This window comes from Arachis ipaensis, chromosome B5 (genome assembly GCF_059453495.1).
Source record: "Arachis ipaensis isolate K30076 ecotype BB chromosome B5, ASM5945349v1, whole genome shotgun sequence".
Classification (NCBI taxonomy): Eukaryota; Viridiplantae; Streptophyta; class Magnoliopsida; order Fabales; family Fabaceae; genus Arachis; species Arachis ipaensis.
The window spans coordinates 24,507,540-24,532,615 of record NC_142440.1 but is presented as its reverse complement, the minus strand read 5'-3'; the positions used below and the strand labels follow the sequence as shown (position 1 = coordinate 24,532,615).

The 25,076-nt window shown below is 35.4% G+C and overlaps 1 protein-coding gene across 1 annotated transcript; it reads left to right on the top strand.

Annotated features, from left to right (window-relative positions):
• The first annotated feature begins 16,819 nt into the window (after positions 1–16,819).
• On the top strand, positions 16,820–17,203 carry LOC107640379 (uncharacterized). Its single transcript, XM_016343903.1, has one exon. The coding sequence runs from the start codon at positions 16,820–16,822 to the stop codon at positions 17,201–17,203; it is 384 nt and encodes a 127-aa protein (XP_016199389.1).
• Positions 17,204–25,076: the final 7,873 nt, after the last annotated feature.

Here is a 25,076-nt window from a genome sequence, read left to right as displayed (position 1 = left end):
GGATTGTAAACCCGATGGTAAATGACGCGCCAATTTAATTTATTTTTCCTCCAAAAATTACTGGCAGATTTACCATCGGAAAATAGAATCTTCCAGTAATTAAAAAATCTTACGAATTCTATGTGGTTACCATCGGTAAATCCACCGCTACTCTACAATGCTAAATCTGACGGTAAATCCAACGGTACTCAACATTTTTCTTATAGTAGATTATGGTCACACTTTTTTACTATTTGAAAATACCTCTTAATTTTTTCACACTTTTTACGTTTCTTCTTTTTAGTTTCAAATTGAACAGTGTTGCAAAATAATAAAAAAGAATGACCTTAATTTTAAATATACTTTTTAAATGTTGACAAAGTTTTGTAACCACTATAATAATAGTGTGTGCGCGCGCACGTGTGCACGTGTGTGTTCTTTTAATTATAATAATGTAACAAATATAAAATTTTTTGGGTGATTTACACTTCTAAAATTACCATTAACATAGTAGAGTTTAAAACCATACGACTAAGCTTTATAGCACTAACGCAGTAGAGTCTAAAAACTACACTTTATAGCTCTTCGCTTCTTGAGCACGACTAGGCTTTAATTTTTGCCGCTAACTCTCTACAAGTAGTTCACTCCTAATTCGAATATAAAATTATACTCTCTCTCTTTTTCTGATTTTTATTTAAACAAATATTTTCAAACATACGTAAAAGTTGGGAAAGTTGTGCAACTACACAACATATATCCTTTCGCAATACTATATATATTAACATATTACACAACACTTTCCAATAAAGCGTTGCGAATAAGGGATTTTTCCACAGAAATGACTATTCCACCAACAAGGTGTTGCAAAATAAATAATATATTTGGATTAAATTTAAATCATATGAGAGAATGCAATAGTGAAAGCTTTTGTGTGATTGAAGATGCAAGGAGGGCTTGTGAAATTTTTTGAAGGTTTATTTAAATTTGTTAGCTTTTACCATTGGTTGTGAGCCTATATATATGGGTGAGGCAATTCAGAAGGGGTAAGGTGTTTTATACTTCTGAAACTAGCAAAGATTGAAATTGTGACCCTGTTCAACCTATATCATCCATGATCACTCTTTCCCAATTCGCTTGTATCTACATTGGGGTCAATAATGGTTTGACTCCACCATCTTGTACTAAATTGCTTGACAAATGTTATAGTTTTTGACAGTAAATAGCATCGGCATACTGATGGAAAATTTTTTACCACAATTTCAAACTCTACTTTACTTGAAGTTGACAAAGTGCTTTGTAGGATAACATCTTTCCTAGAATACATCACCTCTAATTAAGTTGAGTGAGAGGTAACGACTTGGAATCTCTGTAGTTTAGCCATTAGAGTGGGCAAACTGAAGTAGTGATATTGCCAAAGGTTGTGTCAATGTTGGAGTGGGGATTGGCTGACTATCTAAAACAACTTTTTCATCATTGCTACGACTAGACAAAATTTTCTCATCCTTATCAAATAAAAAATTAATATGGACAAAAAAAATATTAACCTCTTACAAAAGTGCCTGTAAGACAAAAGCCACATAAATATCATTGTAATGATAATTGTGTACTTGAATGTTGATACTAGAATATAAATATTCACTTCCAACTACGGGATTGAACTACCTAAGTTGTCCATAACATCTTCAACTTAAATGTATAACTTTATACTCCACTACTCTGGATTTTGGCTATGATAATTGACATCATTGAAAAATGCAAATCGTTATCGAGCTAATAAGTTGCATATTGAAATCCTCGACTAATGAGTTAAACCGAATACCTATATGATATTTTACAAATTCACTTTCACTATGATAATCCAAAAAATTAATTATGATAAAAGGTCTTAACTTAGTAAGACTATTAGGTGGATACAAACTCATCCACATTGGCATATTATGTGTAAATGTTACCCCATTAAGGGTATTTTTTATCTATTTTAGCATTTGAATACACAAACATATATATGAGTTCTTGTGCCATTGTTATATCATTGTAAAATTATGAACAACCTTCTTGATAAATACCCATTACTATATGTATTCTAAGCAGCAAAAGAGGTATGTTCTAAATCTATCAAAAGCCTCATACACTGACTTAAGCGTCGGAGTGCTTTTTGCAGGTATCCATACTCACTGTTCTGCTTTGGCCGAGGAATAACTCTTCCTACTTGAGGATCATTGTTCTCATCAAAGTGCTAGTAAGTTGTATAGAAGAACTATCAAGGAGATCCATCCTTCCACACAAGAACAATTCTCTTTGTATGTAGCTTCATCAAGAAAGGGCTCGAGACAAAATTTTTACTCATTTTACAATCCCACATGTGGTTTTTGTAAAACCAAATGTACTACTCATTTCGCATCTCTTTGTTACAAAATGACTCAATTTAAACGGAAAAAAATCTTTTGTTTGTAACCTCTTATTACAAAATAGTACCCATTTTGAACAAATAGGCCCATTTCGTAAGATCTTAATGCAAAAGGTTTTATAATGTGTTAATGCGATTAAGAAAGAATATTAGTTGCATAGTTGAATAACCTTTTCAACTTTTAGGTTGTGGTTAGAAGAGATAGTGAGACAGTGACTAAGCGACAAATACTAAATGTATAGTGTATAGTGTAAAATATACAGGATTGAATTATGTCTCAGTATCATATTTAGTTTAAGATAAATATAGAGACTGAAGGGTATATTAGGAATTTAAAAATTTAAATGAGTACTTTTGAAAAAAAATATTATTATAGTTCTAATCTATGTTCCTAATGTTGGTTCGAAATAAATCCATGTTGGTAGTAAATATATCGACAAAATTTGTTAGGATTCCATGAGCAGGTTTTTGAATCGATGAGCAAAGAGGATTGATCAAAAGGTTTGTGAAAGACATGATTTGACGTTCGAAGCAATGGAATGACTAGTAATTGAGACAATTGATGACGGTTATTGCATCATTTATGTGGCAGGAACAGTTATACTTAGTTCTTCATCTATAGAGCACGTAATTAAATTTGATTGATTGAAGGTAGCTATAAATAAACAAAGTTTGGAAGGAATAACGGCTAAAATTAATTTTCAGAAGAAGCTCTTGTAATATCACATCCCCAGAAACTTTTTGATCTTGTTCAAAGTTTATTTTTTTTTATAGGGTTCCTTCCATAGTCTTCACTTTTATTTTAATTTCCCACAAATTTATCTTTTCCGAAAAATTTATCTCCCTTTTTTCTTTACAGTTTCGCATTTTTATTTGAATTCAAAGTCCTTTGACCACATTGAAGGCATTTTATCGCTTTTCTTTGAATTTAAAGTCGTTTACTTTACTCTTTGTAATTTCAATTTTAAGTCATTTAAATTTCATTTATATTTCAAGTTTTTCCTTTTCTTCTTTATTCGTCCAAAATTGGGACCTTTTGGTGCACTTTCAAAAACTGGTACTCACAAAGGAGGAGTAGGTTTTGCTCCCAGATCACTAGATATCGAACCAACCCAGATTTACAAAAAATCTGTATAACAAAATGGCACGTTCGGTGGGACAATTTTGAAAAGTGTGCCAAAATTTTGGTAATAATTTAGTTTATGCAACTTAGAAGTGAAAAAGTTGTATGTATGTCAGACGAAATTTCTAATGCTAATGTTAGATCATCTACAAATGATCATATTCCTGCTGTAGTTGCTCAAATTTCTGCAAAATTGGCATCGTATACAGAAAATTGCATTCAAAACCCAGGAGTTGGGTTTGGAGAAAATGTGGTAGTTATTAATCCACCTTTTAAGGGAATGGGCGCAATCAATGCCCACAAACTTCTCAAACACAAACACAACCGTCTGTAAACACTGGGTGGCCCCCTTTTGGTCTTCCTCCTAGTTACACTCCACCCATGAGTGGTTGTGTGCCTCCAATTCGATTTAGAAATGTACAAGGAGCGGTTAATAGTTAACCACCAATTCACCATCCTGAATTCTCCCGCAATTATCAGGTAGGATCGACATCGATTAGTATAGGTTCGATGGCAGCATTTCGACAGTATGTCGATAAGAGTCATCATGATTTGGTCAACTTGTTGACTCAATAGATGACTACTATCTTGAACCCCATGATGGCTAATCATGAAACAAAATTCGAGCGTTTGGCTAGACAAGTAGAATGAATTGCTCGAATAGTTGATTATGATAAAGGCAATCATCGAAACGGAGTAGATCTAGTAGATTTGGGGAATAATCTTAGGAATAGAGATGATAATATGAATTTTGGTGGAGATGTGAATCATATAGTTCGGCATGGTCAAAATACAGATGAAGTGTTAGCTAAGATGCGTATTAATCAACGAGGTGAACATTATCAGGTGACAATAATAGTTGAAGATATTTTTTATAGAGTCAGAATCAATGTGAGATTTATGAATCAACCATATTTTGTTTTCGCTTTCCCTGCTGTAGTGCAGATGGCAGAAGTGCCTAGGAGTGTTAACAATCCTAAGATAATAACAAAGTTTGCTGGAGAAATGGGTGAATCGACTACTAAGTAGGTTGCTCGATATACGATAGAATTAGGCAACTTGGCAAATAATGAGAATTTGAAAATAAAATTCTTTCCTTCTTCGTTGATGAAGAATGCTTTTACTTGATTTTCAAATTTGAGACCTAATTCCATTGTAACTTGGGCACAGTTAGAAAGTATTTTTTATTCTCAATTTTATGGAGGTGAGTTGAATGTGACAATCATGGATTTAGTTGCTTTAAAATGTGATGATGGAAAGTCAATCGATAATTTTATGATTCGATTTAAGAATGTCCGAAGTCAATGCTGTGTCTCACTTCCTGAAAGTGAAGTGGTGAAAATAGCCACCATGGGATTAAGATTTTATATGTGTCGAAGATTGCTCAATGTACATGTACCTAATTTATCTCATTTTGCTGAAAGGGTTCGTCGAGTAGAAATTCTTCAGAAAGTAATGGAAAAACTTATAAGTAAGAAAAAGTATAATAGTAAATTTCTTGCTCGAAAAGAAAAGGTGTCGTGTGTGGAAATGGATTTTTCGAGTGAAGAGTCTGATGTTGAATTTTCTGAAGTTCATTTGGTTGAATTAAAGAAAAGTCCACCTTATATTTGTTCTTTGCTTAAGAAAATTGCAAATGTTGAAAAATCTAATGATTTGAAATGTATGAATGGAAAAAATATAGTTACGATATTTCGAAATCGAAACAACTATTTGACGTGTTGCTTAAAGTTAAACAATTAGTTTTTCCAGAAGGCAAGACATTGCTATCAAAAAAAGATTTGAAAGAAAAGCCTTATTGTAAATTTCATCAAACAACTAGCCATTCAACTAATAATTGTGTCAATTTCAGGGACTTGATTCAAGAAGGAATTATGGAAGGAAGATTGAAGGTTGATGATGGTAAAAAAGATAAGAAGGTTGGTACTAATCCCTTTGACGTTGGAGCAAACTTTGTCGAGTCTCACTTCATGGGGGGTCAATATTGCTAGCTTTACCTCTTATGAGTTCCATTCTACTTTAGGAGACTTCGAGACCAATGTGCGTGCAGTATATCCTGGTGTGGGTGAAGGATTTCTAGAATTCTTGATACAACATAAATTAAAAGTTCGAGATGTTTCTTTATGTCCTTGATGTAATGCTATTTTCGACGCTAAAGCTGCAACGATTTTTGAGAAAGAAAGAATGAAAAAAGAGTTGGATCATAAAGAAGAACAAATTCATCAAAGGCAGCCTTCTTGAAGGCAGGAAGGTCAAAGTTCTCGAAATCTTCAAGAAAACTTTCTTCCTTCACTGAGTCGATCACAAGACTTGGGAGTTTAATGGATTAAAAATTGCCAAAAATTTTGCAATCAAGATATTCAATATAGAAATCAACCTCAAAGAGAGCATCAATGTTTTAATCAAGGTTGTTACCCATATCCTTGAAGAAGGGCAGAGGAAATCGAGGTGGAAGATTTACACGTCAAATGGTGACAGGAAGACCATCAACTTCAACAGACAAGGGGAAACTCCCTCTATTCATACCCATATAGTTTTTCCGTCTGATGGAAAAACTTATCCTAAAAGAATTCCTTCTCTAGCTAAAATAGAGAAGGGCAAGTCTGTTGTAGTCATCTCAAATGAAGTTAAGGAAAAAGATGTTGTCTTTGATGAGGAATATTTCGATGAAGGAGATGAAGATATAGTGAGCACTATCTCTATCATACTAATAGAGTATTTGGGAGAATATGAAGGAAATTTGAGCAAAGATTATGATATGGAAGATGAAGAGACTTTTGCCTTTGTATGTGAGGAGGAAGAGTTGGGATGTTTCAAAAAGCCAACTGAAAAGCAAAAGTCACATCTTCGACCTCTACACATTACTTGTTGTATGAGTGGTATGTGTATCAACAAGGTATTGGTTGATGGAGGAGCAGCAACCAGTTTGTTGCTAGAAAGAATGTTGATGAAAGTTGCGAATCACTTCGATGATCTGATTCTACTAATATTTCAGTGACTGACTATGGTGGAGTATCGACACCTGCAAAAGGCTTGGTAACTCTTCAAGTTCAAGTAGGATCATCATCTCGAACTACTATTTTTGTAGTAGTCCCAACAAAGGCTAGTTATAATGCCTTGTTGGGTCGGGATTGGATTCATGGTGTTGGGGTTGTACCTTCGACTGTGTACCAAAGCATCCTTCTTTGGACTAATGAAGGAAAAACTGAAGTGATAAAGGAAGATTCAAGTCTTTACGTTGAGCATATGTATGTTGAATTTAATGTTTATAATGACAAATTGAAACCACTTAATGTTGACAAGATGCTCAATTATTATAATTATGAAGGCTATTTTTTAACTTCAGAAAGGTTTAATATGAAGCTGCGCCACCCAAAAATTAACTACACACCGACTAGCTGGGAGTAAAGGTCGAGCACTCAGTTCGATTGTATTCTTTCATGGATGATAAACAAGATATTTCAAACTATTTATGTTTCTTAAAAAGTTATTTCGATAGTTTAAATGTCTCTCATGTTAGGAATGATTCTTCTGATGCAATTGAATGGAATAGTAATTTAAATACAATATTTTTAATTCCTAGTATAGCTTCGATTCCTAAAATTGAATCTAGTTGTATGTTAGATGCTACATGTATTTCCATTCCTAGGTTTAATATTATGGACCAGTCTGGCATTGAAATGTCTAAAGGTCTCAATACTGTAAATGATTCGATTGCTGACTCAGTCAATAATAAATTTTTCTTTGCTTCATAAGATCCAGTTGATCTTTCTTTTGATTGCATTTATGATCTGGAGCCTTTAGGTTTTGAGAAAACTTTAGTTGATGACGCTCATATCGAAAAAGGGTTCGAATCTCTAGATCCCATTGAAGAAATTAATTTAGGATCTAATGATGATTACAGACCTACTTATATTTGTAAAAATCTTACTGAGCAATTTCAAATGCGGTTGATTAATTTGTTGATCGAATTCAAAGATTGTTTTGCTTGGGATTATGAAGAAATGACTGGTCTTAATCGTTCATTATAGAACATAGATTGGTATTAAAGCCATTTTCTCGACCAATGAAACAGGCACCTAGATGTTTTGCCCCTGAAATCAATCTCAAAATTAAAGAAGAAATCGAGAGGTTAATTAAAGCAAAGTTTATTCGAACAGCTCGCTATGTCAATTGGGTATCAAACATCGTGCCAGTAATGAAAAAGAATGGAAAGCTTCGCGTTTGTATCAATTTTTATGATTTAAACATCCTACTCCTAAATACGAAGATTTTCTGCCCATAGCAGATATATTAACAGATTCTGCAGCTAGAAATGAAATTTTAAGTTTTATGGATGGATATTCTGGTTATAACCAAATTTTTATAGCTGAGGAAGATGTTTCAAAAACATCTTTTCGATGCCTTAATACTTTAAGAACTTATGAATGGATAATTATGCCTTTTGGTTTAAAGAATGATGGAGCAACATACTAACGTACCATGAATACTATTTTTTACGAATATATTGGAAGTATATATCGACGATCTAATGGTGAAATCGAATTCGATAGATCAACATCTTAATCATTTAAGCCAAGCATTTCAAACCATGCAAAAGGAAGGTTTAAAAATGAATCCTTTGAAATGTGTGTTTGGAGTTTCTATAGGAAATTTTCTAGGGTTTGTGGTACAAAAGAAAGGAATTGCCATCAATAAAAATACGGCCAAGGCAATTTTAGATTTTCCACCTCCTTCGTAAAAAAAAGAGGTTCAATCGTTCTTAGGTAAAGTGAACTTTTTGAGACGATTCATTTCTAATCTATTTGGTCGAACCCGTGTTTTCTCCTCTTTATTAAAGTTTAAAGATGATTCCCAATATTTGTGGATGAAAGAACATCAATAGGCGTTTGATTCGATTAAAGGACTATTTATCAAAAGCACCTGTAATGGCAACAGTCCGTCCTTTTGAACCTTTAAAAGTTGTATGTTGCATCTTTAACAAATACTATTGGTTGTATGCTGGCTCAAAACGATGAGGAAGGGCGTAAAAGGGCAATTTATTACCTAAGTTAAGTATTGTTTGATATCGAAACAAGATATTCTGCAATTGAAAAATTGTGCCATTTCCTTTATTATGCTTGCACAAAATTAAAATGTTATATGGTTGCAAAAATTATTCAAGTTATTGCATAAACTGATCTGGTTAAGTATATGTTGTTTTACCTGATACTAAGAGGTCAATTGGGAAAATAGATGCTTGCTTTAACTGAGTTTGATTTGCAGTACGTCCCAGCTAAGGCCGTTAAGGGTCATGTCATTACAAATTTTTTGGTTAATCGACCAACCAATCTTAATGAGCAGGGGGCAAATATTATTGATATTGAGTCTAAACCTTGGAAGCTATATTTTGATGGGTCAAAACATAAGGACGGAGCTGGTGTCGGCATTTTGATTATATCTCCAAAGAGAATTCCATCAAAATTTTTGTTCGAATTAAAGTATTATTTTTCGAATAATATATCTAAATATGAAGTTTTGATATTAGGTTTAGAAAATTTGGTTAACAAGGGACATTGGACCTTCACATATTGGGAGATTCTCAGTTAGTCTTAAAGCAATTGTCGAAAGAATTTGATTGTAATAATGAAAAATTGCAAAACTATTTATCGACAGCAAGAAAATTATTGGTATCTTTTCGAAAAGTATTTTTGGTTCACATTCTAAGGATTCAAAATGAATTTTCTAATGAATTGGCCCAAAGTGCGTCGAAGTATAAAGTTTTACCTGAGACGTTCAAAAAATTGATAGAGGTTCAACAAATCCTTACTCCTATCGAAGAAAGAAAAATTTTAGTCATTGATAAGTGAGATGATAATGAGTGGCGAAAACCAATTACAGAATATTTAAAAAATCCTAACATGCGAGTTGATCGAAAGGTTAAATTAATAGCAATAAATTTTGTGGTAATAGGTGATGAGTTGTATAAAAAAGGCATCGAAGAAAGTCTCATGAGGTGTTTGAGTCGATCTGAAAAAATAATTGCTCTTGGTGAAGTCCATGAGGGTATATATGGTGCCTATTTTGGTGGGAAAGAATGAAGTAGGTACTACGACGTGATCGAGTGTATTGGCTGTCTATAGTCAAAGATTGCATTGATTATGCAAAAGCTTGTTAAGAGTGTCAGAAACACGGAGTAATACAACAAATTCTTGCTTCTGCATTGCATTCGATTGTAAAGCCTTGGCCATTTAGAGGATGGGCTTTGGATTTAATTGGAATGATTCACCCTCCATCATCTAAAAATCACAAATTTATTTTAGTAGTGGTGCACGAATCCCCACTCCTTCATACAGCTGTACCAGCAAGTGCACTGGGTCGTCCAAGTAATACCTGAGCATGTCAGGGTCGATCCCACGAGGATTGTGGCTTGAAGCAAGCTATGGTTATCTTGCAGGTCTTAGTCAGGCGAATCAAGAAGTTGTTGGATTGAGGCATAATTGCATTAAAAGAAATATGAGAAAAGGGTATAAGGTATTTTGTGAATGGAAATAGTAATAGGAATATAGTTGAGGATTGGAGTTGCTTAGCCTTTCTGAATTAACTCTGGTATTACTGTCTTCTTTGCTTGTGAGTGATTTCTTCTATGACAGGCTGTATGTGATCAACGCCATTGGCCGTGGTCATCAATCTCCTCTGGTTTAGATCAAACGCCATTGGCCGTGGTCATCCAATCTGAACGAGGGTGAAGCTCTAGTAGTTCATTCTCTTAGCGATCCTACTCAAAACGCCACAGACAAGGTCGAATCTTCCGGATCAGAGAATGCTGCTTCTTTGGGTTCTAGCCTATACCATAGAGACCCTAATCTCCCGGGAAATCGGCTAAACTGGTGTTTCTAGAAGTCCCCAACGACGTCGTGGATTAGCCGTCTGAGAGATTCATAATCAAGCTGGTGGTTCGCGCTTTCCAGTCACGTATTCACACGAACCCAAATAGACACGGGTGGTTGTCAAGCACGCGGTCCTAGTATGATGAACAGAGCTAATTGTCACTGATCATCCTATTCACCATGTTGAAGAACGAGTATACATCTTAGAAATAAATCAAACACGGATCGAAGAGAAACCGTAATACTTTTATTAATTCATAGGATTCAACAGGGCTCCTCCCCTCAACCTAGGAGGTTTAGAAACTCATACTGAATGGAAATACAATGATGTTAAATGAAAATATGCTGGGAGAGATCCTAAACAAGTGTGATCTTCTTCCTTAAATACTAAACTAATGACTAGTAAAGGTAAAAGAGTCTTTTTAGTGCTAAAATCCACTTTTGGGGCCCACTTGGTGAGTGTTTGGGCTGAGCTTTGATGAGATCCACGTGCTATGAGGCCTCTAGGGTATTGAACACTGGCTAGGGGGTCCTCTCTGGGCGTTTGGACGCCGGTCTCTTCTCCTTGGGCGCTGGACGCCTGAAAGGGGGCAGGAGGCTGGCGTTGGACGCCAGTTTTGGGCCTTCTATTCTAAAGTAAAGTATGAACTATTATACATTGCTGGAAAGCTCTAGAAGTCAGATTTCCATATCCATGATAATGCTCCATTTAGACTTTTTTAGCTCCAGAAAAGCTCTTTCGAGTGCAAGGAGTTTAGATCCAGACAGCATCTGTAGTGCTTTCTCTGTCTCTGAATCAGACTTTTGCTCTAGCTCCTCAGTTTCAGCTAGAAAATACCTGAAATTACCCAAAAACATAAAAAATCATAGTAGAATCCCAAAATATAAAATTGACAGTAAAACCTATAAAAACTTAATAAAAATTAAATAAAACATACTAAAAACTATATGAAAACTATACCAAAAAACGTATAAAATATCCGCTCATCACATTAAAAAGCATGCCCTGCTAGTCTTTCTAGCATTTGGTCAATAAATGGTAAAGGAAAATGATCCTTCTTGGTGGCGTCATTGAGTCTTCTATAGTCAATGCACTACTTCCTTAATGGTTGGAGTCAATCGCCTCTGTGGTTGCATCACTGGTTTGGCATTATCCTCCAGCAGGATTTTATGCATGCATCGGGCTAGGCTAATGCCCTTAAGGTCACTTATAGTCCCCCAAGGGCGGTCTTATGTGTTTTGAGCACTTGAATTAGTGCTTCTTCTTCCTGTGGTTCTAGGGCAGAGCTTATGATCACAGGATAAGTGTCTCCATCTCCCATAAAAGCATATTTCAGGGAGGATGGTAATGGCTTAAGCTCAAGCTTTGGAGGCTTCTCCTTTTCCTTAGGAGTTTCCAAAGGATCTTCCAAGTCAGGTTGTTCATTAGTAAGGATGTCATTAAACTCTTCCTTGAGACTCTAAGCCATGTTTACTTCTTCCACTAAGGAATCAATGAGGTCAGTGCTCATGCATTCCTCAGGGGTGTCTGGATGCTGCACAGTCTTGACAGCATTCAGTACAAACTTTTTCTCATTGAGTCTTAAGGTTACTTCCCCTTTTTCAACATCAATGAGGGTCCGTCCTGTAACTAAGAAGGGTCTCCCTAAGATAAGGGATGCATTCTTGTGCCCTTCCATACCTAACACCACAAAGTCAGTGGAAAAAGCAAAGGGTCCAACCCTAACAATCATGTCTTCAATTACTCCTGGTGGTATCTTAATAGAACCATCAGCAAGTAGAAGGCATATGCGGGTTGGTTTGACTTCACCAGTCAAACAAAGCTTCTTTATTAATGAAGCAGGTATTAGGTTGATACTTGCTCCAAGGTCACATAGAGCTGTCCTTGTACAAGCATCACCTAGAGTGCATGGTGTCATAAAGCTTACAGGATCCTTAAGTTTTTCTGGCAAGCTGTTTTGGATGATTGCACTGCACTCTTCAGTGAGGAGGGCTATTTCTGTCTCTCTCCAATCCTTCTTATGACTCAAAATGTCCTTCATGAACTTAGCATAAGAAGGTATCTGTTCAAGAGCCTCTGCAAAAGGGATCTTGATCTCTAATATTCTGAGATAATCTGCAAAGCGGGTAAACTGTTTATCTTTTTTCTCTTGACAGAGTTTTTGAGGAAATAGCATCTTAGCCTTATATTCATCAATCTTGGTTGATGAAGGCTGAGTGCCATGTGTGTTGGAAGGGGGGTTACTAGCTTGCTTAGGGGGTTATTATCAGTAATTAACTGGCCTCCCTCGCTTAGGCGTTCAACGCCCATGCTGCTGACCCCCTTCCTGGCATTTGACGCTAGAGGCATCATTCCCTTGTGGGCGTTCAATGCCAAGGGTGCTGCCTCCTTGGGCGTTTGAACACCCAGTCTCTGCCTTTCCTGGCGTTCAACACCAAGAGTGATACCTTCCTGGTCGTTTGAATGCCCAGAGTTATCTTGTGCAGAGATCTGGTTATCCTCTGTCAGTTGTTATTTTTCTAACCTCCTGTTGTTTTGAGGTTGGGTATTCAAGGTTCTCCCACTTCTTAGTTGAATGGCCTAGCATTCCTCTGTTATCTGCTTAGATAACTGCTGCCTTGTTTGACTCAGCTGTGCTTCTACATTCTTGTTAGAAGCCTGAGTTTCTCGCAAATCCTCTTGCAATTCCAGTAGTTGCTGGGCAAGGGCGTGCAATTGCTGAGTCAATGGGCCATCCTCTTTTGGAGGGTTAGGTTCAGTAGATACTGCCTTAACCTCTTCTTTTATGGAAGTCTCAGCAGATGAGTACAGATGTTGATTAATGGCAACTGTCTTAATAAGCTCTTGAGCTTCTTCAATGATCTTTTCCATGTGTATGGAACCACCAGCAGAGTGGTCCAAAGACATTCTAGCCATGTCTGAAAGTCCATAATAGAAGATGTCTAACTGTACCCATTCTGAAAATATTTCATTGGGACATTTTCTTAGCATCCTTCTATATCTCTCCTAGGCATCATAAAGAGATTCATTATCTCCTTGTTTGAAGCCTTGGATATCCAGTCTCAGCTGGGTCATCTTTCTTGGAGGAAAGTATTGATTTAAAAACTTGTCCACTAACTATTTTCAAGTTTTCAAGCTAGCTTTAGGCTGGTTATCTAACCACCTCTTTGCTTGGTCCTTTACAGCAAAAGAAAAGAGCAATAGTCTGTAGACATCTTGGTCTACTCCCTCATTGTATACTGTGTCAGCAACCTTTAAGAAATCTGCCAGGAACTCAGTAGGTTCTTCCTGTGGAAGTCTTGAATACTAGCAGTTTTGCTGCACTAGAGTAATAAGTTGAGAGTTGAGTTCAAAGCTACTTGCTCTGATGTGAGGTATGCTAATACTTATTCCATAGAAGTCAGCAGTGGAATCTGTATAAGATCCCAGAGTTCTTCTGAACTCTTTATTCTCATTTGGATTCATGATGAAGAAAGGTAGAAGGAGAGAAAGAAGAATGAAGATAGAAGGAATAGGAAAAGAAATAGAAGTAGAGAAGATAGACAAGAATTAGAATATTTTTGTTTTTATTTATTTATTTATTAATTTCAAAAATTAAAGTTAATTAATAAAAAGGAATTGAAAATTAATTATTGAAATTCGAAAAAGAAGAGAGAGAAAGAGAAGAAGTGTTTTCGAAAATTAGGAGAGAGAAGGATTAGTTAGGAAGGTTTGAAAGAGAAGAGAGATAAGATAAGTAATTAATTAAGAAAAAATTGAATTTAAGATTTGAAATTTGAAATTTTAAATTTAAATTTTTGAAATTTGAAATTTTGGAATTTTAAAGTTTTGAATTTTGAAAAAGTCAATAAGATAAAGATTTGAATTTTTGAAAAGGTTTAATTTTAAAAATTAAAATTTTGAAATTTTAAAATTTTAAATTTGAAATAAGAAAAGATAAGATTTTAAAAAAGATATGATTTTTTATTTTGAAATGATTTGATTTTTGAATTTTTAAAATTAAGATAAGATAAGATAAAAAATTTTAAAATTTAAAATCTGAATTTTTATGTAAAATTTTCGAAAAATTAATTAAAAGATAAGAAAAGATATATTTTTTATTTTTGAATTTAATAAGGAAAGAAAAAACAAGTAAAAGACACCAAATTTAAAATTTTTAGATCTAATTACTCCTAGTAATTTTTTCTTAAAATTTTTCGAAAATTTGAGGGAAAAACACCAAGGAACACCAAACTTAAAAATGTTAAGATCAAAACAAAAAGAAAACACAAGAACACTTTGAAGATTTAAGAAGAACACCAAGAACAAGACTCAAAAAATTCAAAGAACACAAGAACATGTAAAAGACACCAAACTTAAAATTTTTTAAAACCAAACAAAAAATTTTCAAAAAATTAAAAGAAAAACATAAGAAGATACTAAACTTAAAGATTTGACACAAGATTTAACCAAAGAAACTATTTTTGAAAAATTTTTAGAAAGAAAGTCTCAAATTTCGAAAATTTAACCAAGAACAAAAACAAAAAGACTCAAACCAAGAACAAAGATTAAACAATGAAAAAAATATTTTTGAAAAAAAGATTTAATTTTTTCAAAAAAAAAGAAAAATAAAATAAAATACTCTTGCAAAAATTAAAGATAATACCTGATCTAGGGAATAAGATAATCCGTCAGTTGTCCAAATTCGAACAATCCCCGGTAACGGCGTCAAAAACTTGGTGCACGAATCCCCACACCTTCGTACAGCTGTACCAGCAAGTGCACTGGGTCATCCAAGTAATACCTGAGCGAGTCAGGGTTGATCCCACGAGGATTGTGGCTTGAAGCAAGGTATGGTTATCTTGCAGGTCTTAGTCAAGCAAATCAAGAAGTTGTTGGATTGAGGCTTAATTGCATTAAAAGAAATATGAGAGAAGGGTATAAGGTATTTTGTGAATGGAATTAGTAATAGGAATATAGTTGAGAATTGGAGTTGCTTAGCCTTTCTGAATGAACTCTGGTATTACTGTCTACTTTGCTTGTGAGTGATTTCTTCTATGTCAGGCTGTATATGATCAACGCCATTAGCCGTGGTCATCAATCTCCTCTGCTTCAGATCAAACGCCATTGGTCGTGGTCATCCAATCTGAACGAGGGTGAAGCTCTAGCAGTTCATTCTCTTGGCGATCCTACTCAAAATGCCACATACAAGGTCGAATCTTCCGGATCAGAGAATGCTGCTTCTTTGGGTTCTAGCCTCTACCACAGAGACCCTAATCTCCCTGGAAATTGGCTAACTGGTGTCTCGATAATTCCCCAACAGAGTCGTGGATTATCCGTCTGAGAGATGCATAATCAAGCTGGCGGTTCACGCTTTCCAGTCACGTATTCACATGAACCCAAGTAGACACGGGTGGTTGTCAGGCACGGGATCCTAGTATAATGAACAGAGCTGATTGTCACTGATCATCCTATTCACCATGTTGAAGAACAAGTATACATCTTAGAAATAAATCAAACACGGATCGAAGAGAAACCGTAATACTTTTATTAATTCATAGGACTCAGCAGGGCTCTAGAAACTCATACTGAAAGGAAATACAATGGGTAAACAAAAATATGCTGGGAGAGATCCTAAACAAGTGTGATCTTCTTCCTTAAATACTAAACTAATTACTAGTAAGGGTAAAATAGTCTTTTTAGTGCTAAAATCCACTTCTGGGGCCCACTTGGTGAGTGTTTGGGCTAAGCTTTGATGAGATCCACGTGCTATGAGGCATCTAAGACGTTGAACGCTGGCTAGGGGGTCCTCTCTGGGTGTTTGGACGCTGGTGTCTTCTCCTTGGGCACTAGACGCCTGAAAGGGGGCAGGAGGATGGTGTTGGACGCCAGTTTTGGGCCTTTTATTCTGAAGTAAAGTATAGACTATTATACATTGCTGGAAAGCTCTGGAAGTCAGCTTTCCATAGTTGTTGAGAACGCTTCATTTAGATTTCTATAACTCTAAAAAAGCTCTTCCGAGTGCAAGGAGTTCAGATCCGGATAGCATCTGCAATGCTTTCTCTGTCTCTGAATCAGACTTTTGCTCCAGCTCCTTAATTTCAACCAGAAAATACCTGAAATTACACAAAAACACAAAAAATCATAGTAGAATCCCAAAATATGAATTTAACACTAAAACCTATAAAAACTTAATAAAAATTAAATAAAACATACAAAAAACTATATGAAAAATATGCCAAAAAGCGTATAAAATATCCGCTCATCAAGTAACAATTGACTATTTTACAAAATGGGTGGAAGCTATCCCTTAAATAGAATTTGGTAAAAATGAGATTATCAATTTCATATAGGAACATATAATTCATCGATTTGAAATTCCTCAAACTTTAATTACTAATCAAGTAACAATATTTACTGGCCAACGTATAAAATTTTTTGCAACATCAAGGAATATAACTATGGTGACTTTGACTTCGTATTACGCACAAGCAAATGGTCAAGTTGAAGCAACAAATAAGATTTTAATTAATTTGATTAAGAAACAAATTGGCAAAAAATCTCACACTTGGCATGAAACTTTGAGTCAAGTGTTATGGGATTACCGAAATTCACCAAGAGGTTTGACAAACATGTCTCCTTATAAATTACTTTATGGCCATGATGCAGTTTTACCTTTAGAAATTAATCTTAATACTATAAGGGTGATGCATCAAGAGGAATTACCAGTTGAAGATTATTGGAATGCAATGTTTGATGAGTTGAACAACTTGGACAATAAGCGTTTCTTGGCACTTGATCATATTATTCATCAAAAAGAGAATGTGGCTCGCATATACAATTGACGAGTAAAAGGAAAAGTGTTTGACATTGGTGAACTAGTTTTAAAAGTTATTTTGCCAATTGATAAAAAATCAAGAGTTTATGAAAAATGGTCCCCTAGTTGGGAAGGACCTTTTCAAATAATAAATTTGTATTCAGGGAATGCATATCGAATTAAACATATTGATACTAATCGGAATTAAATCGATAAACAAAAAGTACTTAAAACAGTATCGATGCTTGTGAAATGATAATTAAGCTTGAAACTAAAGTAATGGTAAATTCAAAATGTTTTTACAAGAGAAACTTGGCATTCCAAGCCTTCAATCCCCATAAAGTTGCAAGAGTTGGTCCAATTGTTCTTTTATCTTGGTGTGATCTTGTGCAAGTCATTCAAGTTCTTAAAGACGCTCGCTTTCTGCAGTCTGATGTTGGAGAGTTCAACCATCCAAATCATCTTTTTTCTTTGATAAAGAAAGGAATTATTTGTCGAGCAATTGTTTTATACTTTGGAGCTTGTTGAGAGGCTTTTGGAGAAGAGCTTTGTTCTGCCTGATTTCAGCAAGTTCTTTTTTAAGCTCGTTTTTCCTATTAATTAGTTGATTCAATTTGGTAGAAGCCTCGGTCAGATGAGTTTTGTAATCTAATACTTTCTTTTGTCTATCAGCTAAGAAAACCTTGACCTTGGCACTTTGATCTTCAACCTCTTTCATCCCCTTTCGATGGAATTCATGCTCGTTCTGACATGAGAAAAGTTTTTTTGTGTGATTGATAAAAGATGCAAGTGGTTTGATATGATCAAAAGGATCTTGAAGAGAAATATTAGAACTCAAAATCTGGTTAAGTGCAGCATCAAGACTATCTTGTGAGAACCATGCCTCAACAGGATTAGCAAGCAGAAGTTTTGATTTTTGAAGGAGATCGAGAACATCAAGATCAATGGGATTTTTTGTTACATTTGGATCATGTGTGCCTTCAAGAGGGGTAGGAACTTGTGGATTCTGATCTAAATGAACTTATTTGTTCTCAAAACTCGACAGCCTAGTTTCTTTGCCTTTGGTGATCTTTGAGTTGACTCTAAGAAGCTCACACTAAACGTCATCACCCTGGCTGAGGTCGATAATTTTTTCCCTTTGATTATTGACTTTTTCACATTAATTTTAAAGTAAGTGGAAAATTGGGTCTTGTGCAAAGGGTGTGAGTTCGACCCTGTCAGAAGGAATATCCACAATGACATCATGTGTGGTCGATGGAGCTTCGATGAAAACTCTAGTTTGCAACAGATTTGTCTCAACATCTTCTGTCTTCTTTACCTCAGTATTGATTAGTGGGGTCGAGTTAGTACTGGAAGATGTAAAAGACAATTGATGAATGGTGGGGCTGGTACTAGTTCTCCTTAGAAGAGAAGTCATTTCCTGCATACAAACTTTTCGATAAAGAGGTTGTATTTTTTCATTTTATACATATTTGATAAAAGAAAGTGCAAATATCATGGTAGCTTCAGAATCCGCAAAGTTGTGAGAACTGGAAGAGATATCTTCATGGTCGGCTTTAAAACCTCTAGTGTTCAATAGAGAAGTTTTGGTACTTGAATTTTCTGAAGGGGATTCGACAAACTTGCTGATGTGTTGTTTTTTAGCCTAAAAAAACAAAAAAAATGTTTCAGATAACCTCAATTGGAAATATTATAGAAAGTAATAGAAATAGTTTGTTTCAATACCTCTACCAAATCTGATGCTGCAGAAGAAGTTTTCGAAGCTTTCAATTTCTTCCTTAGAGCTTTTGAGGATTCTGCTTTTCTCTTTAAGACAGCAATGGTGGCAGGCTTTTCACCATGCTTGGGCAAACCCTCAACATACCTTCAAGAATCTATTCAAGACTGCGATTGTATTGAGAATAATATTTTTTCCACTAGACAAGAAAATATTTGGTCACTTATCGACTCGGGACAAAGTCAATTGCTTCGTACTCAGATCGACGACCTTTGTTGTGCTTTAGTTCCCGAGTTATAAGTGACATGGAGTTGTAGATTTTTTTGGCCTATTTGACTTGATAATTTTGAACCAAATAGAGTTGGCAAGGCTTGAAGAAATCTCATTTGTTGAGTCACAAAATGGAGAGCATGTAAAGCGACTCGATATTGATCCCTTTTGTACATGGGAATGCTAGTAGTGAAACTTGGATGGTAATATAATTGCTCCAATTTCTATCATTTGAATGATGCACCTTCTCATTGTTGTCCTTTGAAATTCTTGATGCTCGAAACCAAGCAACACCACATTTTCGATCAACAAAAGGTGCAAAGTTAAGCTCCCCTTTCTGAAAGATTTTTGCATGGTAAAATTTGGTGAAGACTGCCTAAAAAAGATCTCCGATTTTGGGACCAAAAAATAATTGGTTTCAAAGATGCAAGGCAAATGCCTTTGATAGGTTGTTTGGCTAAAATTGGGAGGCCAACTGCATTCAACTACAATTGAAGGAGCCAAAGTGATCCCCCTGCACTGAGAAGATCGATTTTCGAGGTTTGTTACCATGTGGCCAAGCTCATCATACAAGTTACCTAGGAGTAGTTTAGAAAGACATAAAGTCGATGAACTCTCATTGATTAGGGTGGCAATAGGTTGATAGAGTCTTTGTATGGTGACACTTCGAGAGCAAAAAATCACAGCATTCAGCCAAAAACATAGAAAGGCTACATGCTCATCATTAGAAACGGGGTCTTTACCTTGACCCATGTTATTTTTCATAAATTTCCCCATAAGAAGAGCTTTTCTAGTTGATTTTGTACTTCTTTGTTGGTTCCATATTAGGAAAAATATCGATCATCGAAGGAGTTAGCCCTGTGATAGCGGCTACATCGAAAAGGGTAGGGCCAACCATACCACATGGTAAATGAAGGTTATTGGTCGACCGACTCCAAAAGTACAAGGTAGCTCTGATCATCCAATGATGAGTAGTAAGTTGGTACTGAGACAGTCGAAGGAGGTCATATATGCCACGCTAGGCCTAAAAATCCTTCTTTTCTGGTTCAATCCTTTTGAACCAGGCCATATAATTAATACTTTTTGAAGAAGTTTTGGGGTTATTTCGAAATGGTTTTGTATGGTCATCGAAGGGAGTCATATACATGTCCTTTTTTATTAACAGCTCTTGGTCAGGGAGAGAGAAAAAAAAAGAAAAGACTTGATCAATCTTAGAGGGGGAAGTAAAAGGTTCAAGAAATAGTGCATTTGGTCCTCAACAACAAAAAGAAAAAGAATTTTTTTTTGCACTGGCAGCGTCAACAGGTTCTTCAATAATAACATCATTGTCCTGAGCTATAATCTGAAGGTTTATGCATGGATTCCTCCATGGTTTCTTTTCCTTTTGTGGAAGGAGAAGGATTGCTACTAGTAGCCATGATGATTCTGGAAAATAAAAAATGGCGAGATAAGTGAAATGAAAAATACTCCTTTATAGAAATAAATATATGTAATTGATAGCTCAAATATATACGGTGAGTATATGAAAATACCTTGAGGATAGAGAGCAGATGGAGTTGAATATTGCGAGTAGTAAAGAAACTTGTGGAGGAAATGTTTCCTGCTTACGCAGAGAAGTTTCTGGAAGTGTTAAAAGTTAGTGGAGTGGTATTTATAATTTGAATTTGAAAAGGATTAACGTCCGAAATTAATGAAAAAGTGCACATGATGGGATATGTATTTAATGGATGTGCTTAATGAAGCGATTTTTCAAATTTGGTGTCAGTTATGGATTCCAAACATTTTCTCTTTCTTGGATTTAAATTCTTTTCTTCTTTGCAGGTTTTATTGAGATAAAAGGAAGAAAGGAAATTTGTTTGAATCAACAGACTTGCCGTTTTTTAAGCCTAGAAGTCGTCGATTCAAGAGGGCAACTTGTTGGTTCGAAATAAATCCATGTTGGTAGTAAATATATCGACAAAATTTGTTAGGATTCCATCGAGCAGATTTTTGAGTTTATTGAAGGTGGCCATCGATGAGCAAAAGGGATTGATAAAAAAGGTTTGTGTAAGACAAGATTCAACGATCGAAGCAATGGAAGGACTAGTAATTGAGACAATTAAATACGGTTATCGCATCATTTATGTGGCAGGAACAGTTATATTTGGTTCTTCATCTATAGAGCACGTGATTGAATTTGATTAGTTGAAGGTGGCTATAAATAGACAAAGTTTTGAAGAAATGGGAGTTGAAATTCATTTTTAGAAAAAGCTCTTACAATATCACATTCCCAGAGACTTTCTGATCTTGCTTAGAGTTCATTTTTTCCGTAAGGTTCCTTTTTTTTTTTTGAAAGAATAGCTCAACACAACAAGTGGAGTGAAGAAGGTAACAACATAGCATCAAACAAACTATTAAAGAATAAAATACAAATAAAGTAAACATAATTATCCCTTTGTCATCTCCGACATTGCCATCAATAACAAAAGGGTCTGCACCTAACCACTCCTTGTAGCTCAGAAAGGACATGTTGATAATCTCCCCAACCCTTTTCTTTTGTTCTAAAAAATCCTCCGGTTCTGTTCCAACCATATGTTCCAAATGATCGCACAAAAGCACACCATTCATCTCTTGCACTCCTATTTTGTATATTTGATATCTCAGTCCAACTTTGGAAATGCTCCTTTATCGCTTTCATAGTCTTTATTTTCGTTTTGATTTCCCACAAATTTACCTTTTCCGCAAAATTTATCTTCCTTTTTCTTTACAATTTTGCATTTGTATTTGAATTCAAAGTCCTTTGACCACGTTGAAGGTATTTTATCGCTTTCTTTTGAATTTAAAGTCGTTTACTTTACTCTTTGTAATTTCAATTTCAAGTCATTTAAATTTCATTTACGTTTCAAATGTTTTCTTTTCTTCTTTATTCGTCCAAAATTAAGACTTTTTGGTATACTTTTGAAAATTAGTACTCACAAAGGATGAGTAAGTTTCGCTCCAAGATCATTAGATATCAAACCAATCTAGATTTACAAAAAATTTACATAACACGTAAAAATTTTAACCTCTATGTCTCTAATTTTTAAAGATATTAAAAAGACTAAAATTTTGTGTCTCAATCAAAATTTTAGTTTTAGTCTCTAATAATTAATTTAATATTCAATCTAATTCTTCACTCTCGATCACAATTCTTAAAAAAACATATGCAAATTAAGAGGCGCAAATTTTGCAAAACAATTATTTTAAGGTAACCCCTGATGGGAGCTCAAAAAATAACGTCCAGAATTTCATCTTTAAAATAATATGATTTTAGTATAATTATTATATGTGATCATGATTGGCCTCTTGATCTAATGCACCCAAAAAGCCAAAATATCAATTTCAAGAGGTCGAAAAAATTTGAGTGGAACCCGTCCTTATAGTTATGGTGACAGCAGTATTTAGTGATGACATGACTTTTGGAGGTCCATAGTTGTTTTTATGTAATGTCTTTCGGCCTCAATCTATTCGGCTTTCGTTTTCAATATGTAATTCCAATATTTTTCTAGAAGCTTTATCTTTTGTAGGCCCGTGACGTCACGTGAGAGAAGGAGTGGAAACCGGATACCGGAGGCTCTTATAATCCCACCGTCCCACCGACCCCAAATCTCTCAACTTTTGTCATCTTGCTAATCAATCATTGATTCAATGCTATCATACTTGTCTATATTTGCCTAATTTATTAAAAGAAGATAAAAATTAATATTTAAATTAAAAAATATAAAAATAAATAATTTTTTAATATTTAAAATTTATCATATAAGATAAATTCGACAAATTCGACACCAAAATTATAGATACCATAGAATTTGTTTTAAATCATTTATACACTTTTAACAAAGTGGATAAACTTTTTAATACGTATACAAAAGTAACAGGGATTTTTTATTTTTAAAAATAAAATAATTATAATAATTACTGAAATAAATAATTTTAAAAATAATTAGTGAAATAAATAATTCAATCTTATCTCGTTTACAGTGTAAACGAGATACGTGTATATTTATCTGTAAACGAGATAAGGTCTGTCGACGCCTATAAGTATATGCCGTTCACAGCGTATTCTGGGACTCACTTTGACTTTGTCAACCCACTTTCTCCTCTCTATTATCCCTTTCAAACCATATTATCAACTGATACTGCGATGGCGTGCCAGGCGAAGAACGACGGAGATATCAACAGGCTGAACGAGACGTCTCATTACGTCGGGGCCGTCAACTTTGAGGTTAGTTTTGTTATGTTTAATTCTCGTTTAATCCTGTATGGAATTTTTTTTTGTATGTGGCCATGGTTAGAGTAGTCGCGAAGAACTAGAACATAGTTTGTAGTTTTAGCAGTAGGTCTCTAGTAGAAATTTAGAATTCTTTTTTGCTTGTGGAAGATTGTTAGCAGGGGCGGAGCTAGATAAAAGATTAGAGGGGGCCAAAAATATTTATATAATAAAATAAGGCAAAAATAACGTTTTAAAGGGGGCTAAACTGAAATTTACATATAATTTACTCGTAAAAAATTAAAATTAGGGAGGCCATTGCCTCCCTTTGCTACAATGTAGCTCCACCCTTGATTGTTAGGATATAATTATTAGTTTGGAACTCTGTTTTACTTGTTCTAGGTTGTTACTACATACATCATTCTACTTAGGTTCCATTTAGTATGTAATGTAATTTAGGTTAGAAACATAGAAATATGTTCTTAAGTCGAACTAGTTGTGAGTTAGAAAGAACTATTTATTTAAATTTAATGTTTTATATATCATATTAAATTGATCTAATGAGTTATAAAAGAGTTTAAGAATTCAATAAACCAAAAATTTAAAATTATTTTCCTATAAAGCTGAATTTTTTTTTATTCTTCAGAGGCCTCACCTTCTACTGCCCCGGCGAGTGAGTCATACTCTTCCTCCACCCATCGTCTCGTATCTGGCTAAGGCTAGATTCGGCGACACGGTTCCCCTCAGGGATTTCACTTTTAACAATTCCCTTATTTCGGCATTCATGGAGCAATGGCGTCCGGAGACGCACACGTTTCATCTCCCGTTGGGTGAGGTCACGATCACCCTACAGGACGTGGCGTACCATCTAGGCCTACGCGCACACGGGGCCCCAGTTGGTGGGTGCCTCCGTGACTTCGGTAGGTGGTACGAGACGGAGACGTGGGCGCTGGTGGAGCGGCTGCTTGGTGCGAGGCCTCCCGTGGCTCCATAACAAGCGGCGCAGAGGAAGGAGACGTTCCAATCAAGCTGGTTTGGCTGCAGGATCGTATCCACCAGATGCTCCCTACGGATGACCCGGAGACCCTTCGACAGTACGCCAGGTGCTACATTTTATTATTGATCGGAGGATATCTGATGACGGACAAGTCGAACAACTTGGTCCACGTGCACTGGGTGCCTCTTCTCCGGGACGTTGGGCAGTGCCGAGCATTGTCTTGGGGCTCGGCCATGCTGGCCTAGACGTACCAGTCATTGTGTTCGGCGGCACAGTGGGGCGTCATAGACCTCGCCGGTTACACTCCATTGTTAATGTCGTGGATCTACCAGATATTTTTCCAGTGGTGTCCACCAGATAGAGGGATCTACCAGTATCCTAAGGCTGTGAGGTAACAGATGTTTATTTCTGTATTTAGTTAAATTAACTTGTAACTTCTTACAACCTGTTACTTAACGAACTGTATATATTCTCTTGGTTGGTGTCAGATTGGTTGGATTGCAGCATCAGAGCAGTGATCAGCATGAGGCCAGGGTCCTGCATTGGAGAGTTTCGATCGACCGGTTACGATTCGATGAAATTAGTTCCATATTTATCCATACCACATATTCATTTTATTTCATAATGTTGTCTTGTCTTTGGTTGGCTGACTATTATGCCTGTTACGAGGTATTCAATTTGCATGGAGA

What these genes read in the sequence shown, in the direction of transcription:
- LOC107640379 (XM_016343903.1), top strand. Translation starts at nt 16,820, where the DNA reads ATGGTGACTTTGACTTCGTATTACGCACAAGCAAATGGTCAAGTTGAA.